General features: G+C 37.1%; 2 protein-coding genes and 1 non-coding gene across 3 annotated transcripts; 2 read left to right on the top strand and 1 right to left on the bottom strand.

Moving 5' to 3' along the window:
- Positions 1-2670: 2670 nt before the first annotated feature.
- On the top strand, positions 2671-4981 carry LOC109006585 (thaumatin-like protein 1). The gene is made up of 3 exons (XM_018985913.2): positions 2671-3201; positions 3331-4000; positions 4460-4981. Exons 1-3 carry the CDS (start codon positions 3129-3131, stop codon positions 4758-4760), a joined length of 1044 nt encoding a protein of 347 aa, XP_018841458.1. The 5' UTR covers positions 2671-3128; the 3' UTR covers positions 4761-4981.
- A 944-nt stretch (positions 4982-5925) lies between these two features.
- Positions 5926-9316, bottom strand: LOC109006586 (endo-1,4-beta-xylanase 5-like). Its single transcript, XM_018985914.2, has 8 exons — positions 8919-9316; positions 8774-8808; positions 8469-8622; positions 7767-7939; positions 7584-7685; positions 7271-7417; positions 6535-7173; positions 5926-6356 (listed from the first exon to the last, which is right to left on the bottom strand). The coding sequence occupies exons 1-8, from the start codon at positions 8989-8991 to the stop codon at positions 6021-6023; spliced, it is 1659 nt and encodes a 552-aa protein (XP_018841459.1). The 5' UTR covers positions 8992-9316; the 3' UTR covers positions 5926-6020.
- Positions 8311-8383, top strand: TRNAE-CUC. Its single transcript has one exon. It is a non-coding gene; the product is annotated as a tRNA-Glu (tRNA).
- Positions 9317-11792: the final 2476 nt, after the last annotated feature.

The raw sequence follows: 11792 nt of genomic DNA, 5'->3' as shown, positions 1-11792 counted from the left end.
ACATATAAACTAACAGATATTTACACAGACAACAATAAATAGTATAGTCGTATTTCATGTATTTATCTTTTATTTCACAAGAATCAAGATTAAAAAAAAAAGAAAAAAGAGAGAGTGTACTGCCTTAATACATACAGCTTCTATTAGGAAGTAGCACATGACATTGGATTCATGTCAAAGTGAACTGCATGTCAAGATCTGGTCGGGACATGAAGAAAGAACTTTTGTTTTTTGTTTCCATCTCAACACTAGTACTGCCAGAGAGGTGCTGGTGCTGGTGCTGGTGCAGGATTTATTTGCTAGAAAAAGAAAGATTAATAGAGGGGACAAAAGAAAGAGATAAAGGAGTCTCGTTGTCTCAAAAAACAGCAGAATAGTTTAAACCTCATCCACATTTTCACTTTCCCAAACGTACGTATTTTAGCACCTGCAGTTTTTGCCTGGTATGTTGGCTGGTGTCGGTAGTTCGATGCATTTACGTCGATCCTATTGCTTTGTGCAAGACCGGAAGAAACTCGAAAACGATGTTGAGTTGGAGATGGAGTATCTTTGATGATATTTCATCTCTCTGATCTTTAATCAAAGTGTCACGCGCGCACAGTACTTTTCATCTGTCTATAAATAGATAGTATATTCTCGTGGGTCTTACTCGCTCTCAAAATAATATCATATGAAATTATCATTTAAGTTGAAAAAAATAAATTTAATAATTTATATTATATTCTAAAAAATATGGAAAATAAAACTCATTAGTTGGAGCCAGATGACAGATACATTGATTAACTTAAAAGAAACCCATCATCGTTTCTGGGGGGTGTCCTCCCTGGCAAAGAAAACAAAAGCAAATTAATTCACTTCACTTTTTAATGATCCGTAACAGATAAATCGTTCACTTTCTCTGTGAAAATCATTTTAATGGTGCCCTCAATCGTGGGGCATGGACCCCCTAATGATGTGAAACCCAATAATGATGATCATGCATCATTTGGCTCAAGAGGGTCGAAAGCAGTGGAGCCAATTTTTCCTTCTGATTTTTTTCCTTTTTTTTTTAATACTTATTGGCGAAAAATAATAACTCTCCTTTTTATTTATTAAAAAAAAATTATTCTCATCAGTTACTATTCATTACTCTTCACTTTATAAGAAACACTCACACATCTTATAAAAAAAAACCTATAAATATAGAGTGTAAAAATGAATAATGACGATGCATAAAACTCCTCTTTATTAAATATATCAAATTCAAGCTTGTAAAAAAAAGCAGAAAATAACTACTATTATTAATATATATAGTTATCATTATCATCGTCACCTTAAGGCTATATTTGGATATTGAAATAAGTTGAGTTGAATTATGAATAATTATTTTTTGTAAATCTTATTGAGATATGTTTAAATTTTTTTAAGTTGAAATTTATTTAACTTTTTTTATGAAAAGTTAAAAAAATACTGAATCCTATTAATAATTAATTTGAGATGAGTTGAGATTTATGGCATTCGTGAATGTTCACTATCACAATTACGCCTAATTATAAATCACATTAAATCGAGAAAGATCGTGGTATTTATTATGGATTATATAATGATAAATTAATTCATAATAAAATTTTATAGAGAATTAATATGATTTTATACTCAATAAAAAAAAATTAATATTTCAGCCATAGTACCTCTCTTCATCCATCATTTTCCTTTTTCTTATTTTACTAATTTGTTGACATTTATAAAGTCAATAATTATGGAGTATAGATTTGATTTATTTTTTAGAAGAGTGTAAATTTGATTTTGAAAGTGAAACATATGAAAGTAAAAACAGACGAGTTTAGTAAAACCAAGAATAATATAATGCTTTGAAATTAGAAAAAAAAAATACAAACAAAAATATTTGTGAGAATTTCAACTGCAATTAAAAATAAACTTGACAAAAAATGGGTCATTTTATAATAAGCAATGTTATATGTAATTATGGAATGCACAAGTGTCATATAGTCATTTTGAAAAATAGTAAAATTTATTATTAAAAAATTATTAATTTTTTATATATATCTCATATTTATTAATTTTTTTAAATAATTACACGATATTTACATATTCACTATAACCATCATTTCTTTTTTATAATCATCCAAAACAAAATAAATGCCATGTTTTAAACTTCACTGTTCTTGATGCATAATGTCAAAAATCATCTACAGTGAAAATTAAGATCCGGCCAGAAACAAAATTCAAATTATCTGCAGTGAAAAGGCTGAAAGGTTTCAATGATTAAAAATAAAAAATTATTAGGTTCAAAGTTGATAAATGAATGCATATGATGAAACTATTTTATAATAAAATAAATACAATACAATATGACATGATTAGGAAAATGTTAAATTGATAAATAAGGATAGAATAAGATCTCGCTTGAATTAAGATGAAAGTTAAAAATTAAATAAAATATTATAAAAATATTATTTTTTAATATTATTATTTTAAAATTTAAAATTTTAAAAATATAAATTATTTATTATATTTATGTAAAAAATTAAAAAAAAAATAACAATAAAATGAAATTGAGATTACTTCTCAATGGCTAAAAAAGCACGAGAATGCTAATGCATTTCTGAAAAGTTTAAGGAATAGTTCAGTAATAATATATAATCATGTTTCTACAGATGAGATCAAAACCTCAAAGGTGAAAGAAACAGAGGGGAATCTATTAAAACTATTCATCTAAAATTAGAACTCAGAGGTACAATTATATTGGATTAGGCAGATCAGACAGACAGAAAGAGAGAGAGAAAGAGCTGCAATTACGGTATGAGGCATGCCTCCTTGGCTGTTCTCCCCAAGTATCATCCTCGTCGATTTGCCTACAAACAGTAGAATGTTATTTAGATTTTTTCTTGCGTTATAGGCATTGAATCCAAAAACCATCCCTTCACTTTTGCGTTACTTGTAACTGCTCTCCCCCTACGATCCGTGCTACCAAACTGGGATTGGCATCTGGCATTGTCCTAATCTTTTACCTTATTCCTCCCTCCTCTTTTTGCCACAATCACCGCTAAAACCACACCGCATCCAGAACCATCACGCGACCCAACCACCCATCTTCCTTCCTTCTTTCCTAAAGAAAAACTTACCGTATGGATCATATCTTCTGCTGCACTTCCACTCTCAATATTCTCAGTCTTCTTGTTCTGCTTCTCACCACTAGAGGTATGTTTGATGGGTTTTCTATGCAGTCATCTGGGTCTATCTCACATTTTACTCTTTTTGCTTCGTTTTTTTTTTTTTTTTTTTTTACGATTTTACACTTAAAAAAATCTGTGTTTGTATGCGTACCAGGCGTTTCAGGTGCTACATTCACGTTTGTGAACAGATGTGATTACACTGTGTGGCCAGGCATTCTCGCAAATGCAGGCAGCCCCAGGCTCGACAGCACTGGATTCGAGCTCCCAAAGGATAGTTCCCGTTCCTTCCAAGCCCCCACTGGCTGGTCCGGCCGGTTCTGGGGTCGGACGAATTGTAATTTCGACGGATCCGGGTCAGGGTCGTGCCTCACTGCCGACTGCGGCGCCGGACAAGTCGAGTGCAATGGACTCGGAGCCGCCCCTCCCGCCACTCTTGCCGAGTTTACTCTCGGGTCCGGTGGGCAGGATTTCTACGACGTCAGCTTGGTGGACGGGTACAACCTTCCCATGATCGTTGAAGGTACCGGCGGGTCGGGGGCATGCGACTCGACCGGATGCATCTCTGATCTGAACCAACAATGCCCCTCGGAGCTGAGGGTCGGGGACGGTAGCGCCTGTAAGAGCGCGTGCGAGGCGTTCGGGAGCCCCGAGTACTGTTGCATCGGCGAGTATGGCACGCCCGCTTCTTGTAGGCCGTCGGTGTACTCGGAGATGTTCAAGGCCGCGTGTCCGAGATCGTATAGCTACGCGTACGATGATGCTACGAGTACGTTCACCTGTACCGGTGCCGATTATACGCTGACGTTTTGCCCTTCGTCTCCAAGGTAAAAGATACATACTCACTCTTTAGTTTCCGAGTTTCACAAGCTTTTATTTTATCAATATTCTGTATTTTCCTCGCCTGAGAGTTGTTGTTTCAATCTATCTTTGAATACTGACGAAATTTATCTTCAAGTTTCTATTTTTAGTTTGCTACTTCTGAAAGTAGATTGGTGTTTGTTGGCAATGCCCAAAGATCTTGCCCCTTTTTCTTTGTTTGGTTTTAGCGTGTGGGGTGGGTTGGATAGTGGCAATGCCATAATGCCAACGATTTGCCTTTTTTAATGATTCGATTTAGCATTTCTTCCATATTATATAATCAGATCTTCAGGGCTTTAAATGAGGTTGTTTAGTTGCCTTCAGTGTAAATTCTTTTCAATTCACTCTGGTCAGTCTCGACTGATATATATTTAATTCTTCAACTGCAAGAGTAATTATTGTATCTCCTAATCTCTGCTGTGCAGTCAGAAATCTTCAAGAGATGCAACCCCAACAACATCAGCAACCTCTCAGGGGTCCGGGTCAGAATATTACTCTGTTTCGGGTTCAGGGTCAGGTGAAGGAGAATCAGATACCGGTTCAGAGTATTCGGTTTCTGGTTCAGATTCAGGTTCAGGGTCAGGAGAAGCCATGATCGCAGATGGGTCATGGTTAGCTGGTTTGGCCATGGGAGACTCACCAAGAACACTTTCTCCTTCAACCTTCCAATCTGCTTTAATAGCCTGGGCTACTTTGTCTCTTACCCTCTCATTCCATTTTTTGTAGCCCCTCTTATCTGAACTTGACCTCGAGTCATGGCTTTTGCTATGAGTGTGTCTCAGATTTGCAGCCTTTTGCTGGGAAAGGTGACAGATTCCTCCAGAGTGTAAAACATCCCATTCTACTCCGAGGGTCCCCCCAAGAAAAAAGTTCGACGTTATATATACTGGAAGTGTTTGTATTTATATTTATTTATATCTAATGCTCATTTCCTTTGCCTTTCGAACTCAAGCTTTTAAGGTTCTGCATCATTGAGTTAAAACAAAAAACAAAACAAATCAGAGAGGTTGGCTGTTTTTTGGTTGTGAATCTTTGTCGTAAAGAGAGAAAAGAAAGAGGTGTTTGACCATTGAAACTGTGTCATGTGAATTCATGAGTAGGATGGTTGGTTGTCTCAGGGAGGAGGCATAACTTTGTGGCCTTGCGGGTGTTGCAAGTTTTATTTTGCTTTGGCTTTTTGTCTTTCAGCCCTTGAAGAAGGGAATTTCTTGAAGACTATTGCGTCAGCTTATCATTTCAGCTTGGCTTTTTGGCCTGGTTAATCGAATTGCTATAATTCGTGCCATCTCTCTCTTCCTCTCCCAAACCCATCCCAAAGTAGCAAACACGCCTCTATCTATAGTTTTTTTCAAAAGAAAAATACTACATTTCTCTGCGTATTTATTGGAATTTGGGATATACTTGAGGAGCTTGGATACAGTTTGGGTCAAATTGAAACCACAGACACAATGTCTGTCGATTTACTTTGCTGGAGGGGTTGACGATTATGCCTTTTGTTTTTAGGGGAATATATGCATATTTACTATGCTAAAATATACTTGGTGAAAGCTTTAAAATGTCTTGTTTCTATCCTTACTGATTCCAAGCAAGAGTAACGAAGGGTTTTATTGATTTACATAGATCAGGAGTGGTTAGATTGTGTTGGTGTAATAAGAAATCTTAATTCACAATTTAGCTCAAGGCATAGATCAAACAAAAGTTTCGGATTCTCAGTCACATCGAAATCATAAGTTCAAAGACCAATCAGTTTTCGTGAATCGTGATCTATATTTATTAGGCTGGATTCCATTATCCCACTGCCAATATATTTATTAATATAGTAAATAGTAATTTTCACAAGAATCACCATGTCATTTCATCAGAAACCACAAGTTTTCTAACCCAATTTCTATTGCGAATACCGTATTGGTGCGTGTATATAATAGGCTTTAACAGAAATTTTATTGTTTTCATGCCAAACATACTGATCAATATTATTTTTTTGGTTTACAATCGAATGTTATAGTGCTTAGTTTCATCTGCTCGACCAAGCGAGATCTTTGAATTTGCACTTCTGTTTCCATATCCAACACTTATTTCGTACTCTCCTAAGAAGCCATAAAAGCTATAAGAACCATGCTCATCTGTCTCACCCTCAATCTTCCCAGTTTGCCACTCTTTCAGGAGCTTGTCAACCACATCTCCAGCCGGCAGATTTTGAAAATTATGGTCAGTCAAGCACATTTGGTAACACCCATAGGGATGGAGCGCAGTCCAAAGCATTATCCCATTCACTGAAGGATGCGAAAAACCTTCTCTCAATACTTCTTCTAAGTAAATGGCCTGCACTCAGAAAGATCAAATATTATATCAGTGGCAGACACGTTAGTTGATGCATATCAATATCTCCTCAAGTTCTTGCCCGAACACGAGAGAATCTTTTCCCGGGGCCCTTATGGGTAATGCTATAACTGCTACCATGCGTAGTTTAACATGAGAGAGTAACAAGAGGCTAGTTCACCTGTTGTTTTTTATCAAGTGCATTGCTAATATCCACCTCAGTAAGCCATATGGGAAGCCCTAGCGTGGCCAACTTGTCCAAAATAGCTCTCATTAGAGGAGGGTTTGGTACCGTAAAGTGGCTCTCTAGACCAATTCCATTCATCGAAACACCACCTTGTTCGAGTTCTCTCAGCCTTGAGATGTAGGTGTCAACAGTGGAATTCACATCGCTGCAGCCCTCGACCACATTAAACTCGTTCATAAACAGTGTTGCCAAAGGGTCAGACTGGTGTGCTATCTCATAGAAATGCAATGTGGCATTAGTGCCAAGGCGTTGCTCGTAGAAATCGAAGTGCAGCATCTCATTGCTGACATCCCAGTGAATGAATTCTTCACTGTATTTGTTCAGCAGACTCTGTATGCGTGAGTTGACAGCTGATTGTAATTCAGGACCCGTGAGGTTAAGAACCCATGCTGGAGTGTATTTTGGGTCCTCCCAGAATATGTTGTGGCCTCTAGCCATGATTTGGTTAGCTCGAACAAATCCCACCATTTGGTCTGCAATGGTGTAGTTGACCTTCCCTTGCTTTGGCTCTGTGGCATACCACTTGAGTTCATTTTCAAACACTGCTGCATTGAATCGCTTAGTAAACCAATTCTGGAAAAACATGAAGGATTTCTGTTAGAGGAAAGAACTGGATCTAATCAGTTTTAAATACAAGAACTTTGCATATAATATAGTTTATGAATCATACTTGATATGGCAGATTTCCGAGAATGGTCTTAGCTATTGCAGATCCAAAAGGGAAATCTTTTGATACTTGTTCTATGTTAATAGCTGCCCCTTGCAACCGTTCTCCGTGTTCATCTGAGACATGGACTGTCACGGCACGCTTCCTTTGCTGGAAAACAGATGTTGCCCTTAAAGGTTGATAGAATAATTCATTCCATCAATGAGAACCATTTTATTGTCAAAACACTATCGGCTCATTTTATTCTTCAACATATATGCTATCACTAAGTCAGTCGATTAAAATCACTTTATCAATTGGAATGTGCTATGCTTACACTGTTAATCATATATTGCTGATTTGTACTCCATTGCTCCCTGGTAAATGGCTGTATTGAATTGCTTGCAATTGCTATGTTGATATCCCTATCGTCCGAACTCTGCAGAACCAAAACAAATAAAAAGTTTCATTTCATAAAGTACTAAAGCAGGGCGACAACTTGTTCAATAGCCCCATTTACCAGAAGGAACAGGATAGATAAATGAGATGTTGAGCTCAGAACAAATCCACCCTTGAGAAATGACCAGCATCCACGCTTGGCCAAAACAGTCCCTATACAGTCATAGCTCGTGTCTTCTGTCTTCAGGCTTGCCCTTATGAGAGCTGACTCTGCACCTTCTATCTTGACCCAACCTATTAAGCAACAAACAAAGCAAATAAACTGGTGTGACATGCAAGTAATTTCCAACCCACCAAAAAAAACTCTAGGTGATGACTAAAATAACAGCCATTCCATGACTTGCTCTACTAGCCGTGAGACGGGGACTGCAATTTGACATTTGTCAAGACCCTAACTGGTGAATGTGTGTGGAATAGGTGTGGTAATGATGGGCTGAGTTTTGCCGGGTGATGAAAATGTGTGCAATACTGCTTAGGAAATCAAGCTAGCCCAGTTTAACCTAGAGCTATAAACTCATAAACCAGATTTCAAAAGTCACAGCCCATTTTGTGTCACTGCAACTAAAAGTTATATATAATATCGACTAGGCCTCGTATCCAAGAAATCCGTTGTAGTCTAGTTGGTTAGGATACTCGGCTCTCACCCGAGAGACCCGGGTTCGAGTCCCGGCAACGGAACTTTTTATCCCATAACACTTTTGTGATTTTTTTTTAAATAGTGCTCTGAACATAAAAAAAAATAAAAAGGGATGAAAAACTCAACTGGAGAAGCAATAAATGGTGCCCTGGGTAAGATTGTACAATATCAAGGCCGGCGAATACGCACTGGCACTAATTGCAGAAACGCCAATCCGGCTCACAGACTGATTGCTGAGAATCCCTCCCTTGTAAAGTGCCGCCTCCGGCTGTTTTTTACACTGTCAAACAAACATGTGAAACAGCGTGAGAAGAAACACCACCGAAATCATAAACGCAACCCGACATAAAAATTACCCAAAAGTTTAGAACATCTTGTCCATCCAAAAGTTCTAACAATGCCCATGTTAAAACTTCACTAATTATACATACCTCGGTGTAAGCAGTGTAATCATACAAAGGCCCAGCTGCGGTACAGAAGAGAAGAGAGAAGGTAAGTGCTTTGAGAACCTGAACCCCATTATAAAAATCTAATATTTCAAACCAATGAAAGATGGGTTGTGATGAGAGAAAGAACCATATGAAGCGACCAAGGGAGGAACCATGACGAGGAAGAAAGCCCAGAGGCTAAAAGCAAGAGGGTCCCTCATACTGTGTCTGCTTAGAAATCGGAGCGTTCTGACTGTATTGATTGTTATGGAATATTGTAAATGGGAGTAGTTTAGGTAGGTATGGAAAAGCTTGCTCCTTGTCCTTCAGGTACTATCCTAAATAATGGAGGTTACAATTTTACAGGAAATGGGCAGAGGAAGGGCGTGTTCTGAAGGTTGGGGATATTCACAAGGGAACAGTGGCAGGTCTGAGTAGTCCCGTGCCGAGCTCACATGTTATGTGAGAGCTCTTCTTGTGAACATAATTGAGGGCCAAACATGGCGAGAACTTTTTAACTCGTCGTTTTATGGCAATTTGGCATGTTTGGTGACTCCTGGCTCCCTAATGCGTCTGAATTTAAGTTGTCTACGATTTGGATAGTGATGGTCTGTAGATGATTCTACGTCATTAAATGTTGTCTATGACCAGTATAGACTGAAACAGCGTATAACAGAACATTGAAGACTCACGTACTCTGTTTATGTCTCTCTAAATTATAAAAAATCCCGACCATAATTCATCAACAATGAAACTCATTCACTTTTTCAGTACGTGTTCCTTTCTATTTGAAGCATAGTAACTTCTTCACGGTTCCTTCGGATTTATCGATGTTTACCAAATCCAGAGCAGTGAGGGCTCCCCATATATAGGGACATTAAGTGCAAGCTATGTTATCTAGATCGTCCGTTAATGTAAAATAGGGGTGCAACTACAATAGGCAACCGAAGCAGACCTATTTGTCTGTATCTTTACATTAGGTGGAGTGGGTCTAAAAGCTGCACAATTTTTTTTTGTGTTATATAATTGTACTGACAACCAAAGAAACTCAAAGATGGACGGTGAATTGTGGAGACTGCCTTCGAACTAGGCACGGTCACGCATGGGTCTCGGCTTAATTCTTAAGGGAGGGAAAGGCGATTGCTTTGCTTTCAAGTCCAACCCTCCATAGCTTGTGCGCATTGCCTTCCTTGGCTGAGTGTCCAATCTCACGCGTGCATGATAATATGGGGTGGAATTATAATGGAAATGTAGGGGGACCATGGCTAGAATGCGTCGGCATTCATGAATTTCGGCCGGCCTTGCTTTACATTCTGCAAATATTAGCAAGAAAAAACCTATTTACAAGCCTGCCATATCAAAGACATCAATGATGTAAAAGCCTGTCACATTAGTCAAAATAGAAAAAATATGTTCTTATTATTATTTTTTTTTATTGACTATCTCGAGTCATGTAAATGGCAGAACTCAATACTTGTTATTCATGTCCCAAAAGTTGATGATTTACCTACCCTTATCAGCTTGTGGAATCATGCTAAAAGGGTGTTTTTTTTTTTTTTTTTTTTCAAATTGTCATGAAAGGTACTTCTTAATGTTGTTGGTCAGGGGGGGGGCTATTATACCGCTTGCAAGTGACCGCTCCATGTGCCGTATAGTATAAATTGTATTTTTTTTTAATTTTGTTTTGTTTTTTATTTTAAATATATTTAAACATTTTTTAAAAATAAAAAAATATTAATAATCACTTCCTTAACTATTAAAAAAAATTAAATATATGAGAATAAATTAAAGAGTTACAGTAACATTATTCTTATGTACACCTTGACCTTCCCCTTGATATTTTAAATGAAATTAAGTTTCTTGATTTTCTTGCTCCGATTAAGGTACAATTCTTATTTCTGATACGCTCCACAATGAGCATTAAAATCCAAAAGAAGGGAAATTTTGACAAATTCTTAGAAAGTATAAAAGACTGCGCGAATTCAAGAGTCCAAATTCAGAAAATGCTCCCAATTATAATCTCCCCATGCAAGAAGTATCAAAGAGCTTTTTGAAGTTGCATGCGCACGAGATCGTAAGAAATCCCCTCACTTGTCTCCCAACTATTGGATATCAGAAATTGCTGACAAGTCTAGTTTATTTTTGTATATGAGATGAGATGATATGAATTTAATTAAGATGAAAGTTAAAAATTAAATAATATATTATTATAATATATTTTTTTAATATTATTTTTATTTTAATATTTAAAAAATCTGAATTATTTATTTTATTTTGTTTTGAATAATATTATCAAAACAAATTAGGCCGCACCCGAAAGTCTGAGCCCAAACTAACTATAGCCCAACACATCAACATACCACCCTTTATCAATCCAGTTCTGCTACAGGTACCCGTATTTCGGGTACCCGTTGCGGAACCACTGAGGTGGCGTTAGCCACGTTAGTTTTAGTTTGAATACGAAATATTAAAAAAAAAAAAAAAAAAAAGCAGAAAGAAGAAGACGGAAAGGGGAGAAACGAGCGCGAAAATTGTTTCTGAAAGCCTGAAACCAGAAAGCATTTTGCGGTGAATCCATTCTGCGCGATAGCCGTTCTTCATCGTGGTCCGATTGAGCTGAAGACAAAAGCACCAGAAAGAAGTTTGCGCTGAAAAGAAAAGCCCCATAAACCATTTTGCGCTGAAGAAGAAAAGCAACAGAAATTATTTTGCAGAGAAACCATTTTTGTGGATTCCGAGTTCTGAAAGGATTTTGCTGCGAAAAGAAAAGCGGGTTCTTCGTTTCAAGTGAGTGCCGTCGTACCCATTCCGTATTTGTTTTATTTTTTTTCTATTTTTCTTCATCGTGTTCCATCTTCCATGGCCAGATGAGCATTTATTTATTTTTTATTTTTTTATGTTTTATGCATCTAAGTTTTAGTTGTGGGTATGAGCATTCTTTTGTATATTTTTTATTTTTTTATGTTTTATGCATCGTGTTCCATCTTCCATGGCCAGATGAGCATTCTCTGTTTTAGTATTC

This window comes from Juglans regia, chromosome 16, assembly GCF_001411555.2.
Source record: "Juglans regia cultivar Chandler chromosome 16, Walnut 2.0, whole genome shotgun sequence".
In the NCBI taxonomy this organism is placed as follows: domain Eukaryota; kingdom Viridiplantae; phylum Streptophyta; class Magnoliopsida; order Fagales; family Juglandaceae; genus Juglans; species Juglans regia.
This window is presented reverse-complemented; position numbering and strand designations above follow the sequence as displayed.

What these genes read in the sequence shown, in the direction of transcription:
- LOC109006585 (XM_018985913.2), top strand. Translation starts at nt 3,129, where the DNA reads ATGGATCATATCTTCTGCTGCACTTCCACTCTCAATATTCTCAGTCTT. An exon ending in TCTGCTTCTCACCACTAGAG is followed by an intron (nt 3,202 to 3,330) that starts GTATGTTTGATG and finishes TATGCGTACCAG; the next exon opens with GCGTTTCAGGTGCTACATTC. An exon ending in TTTTGCCCTTCGTCTCCAAG is followed by an intron (nt 4,001 to 4,459) that starts GTAAAAGATACA and finishes TCTGCTGTGCAG; the next exon opens with TCAGAAATCTTCAAGAGATG.
- LOC109006586 (XM_018985914.2), bottom strand. Translation starts at nt 8,991, where the DNA reads ATGAGGGACCCTCTTGCTTTTAGCCTCTGGGCTTTCTTCCTCGTCATG. An exon ending in CACCATTTATTGCTTCTCCA is followed by an intron (nt 7,940 to 8,468) that starts GTTGAGTTTTTC and finishes GTTGCTTAATAG; the next exon opens with GTTGGGTCAAGATAGAAGGT. An exon ending in AGCAATATATGATTAACAGT is followed by an intron (nt 7,418 to 7,583) that starts GTAAGCATAGCA and finishes TCTGTTTTCCAG; the next exon opens with CAAAGGAAGCGTGCCGTGAC.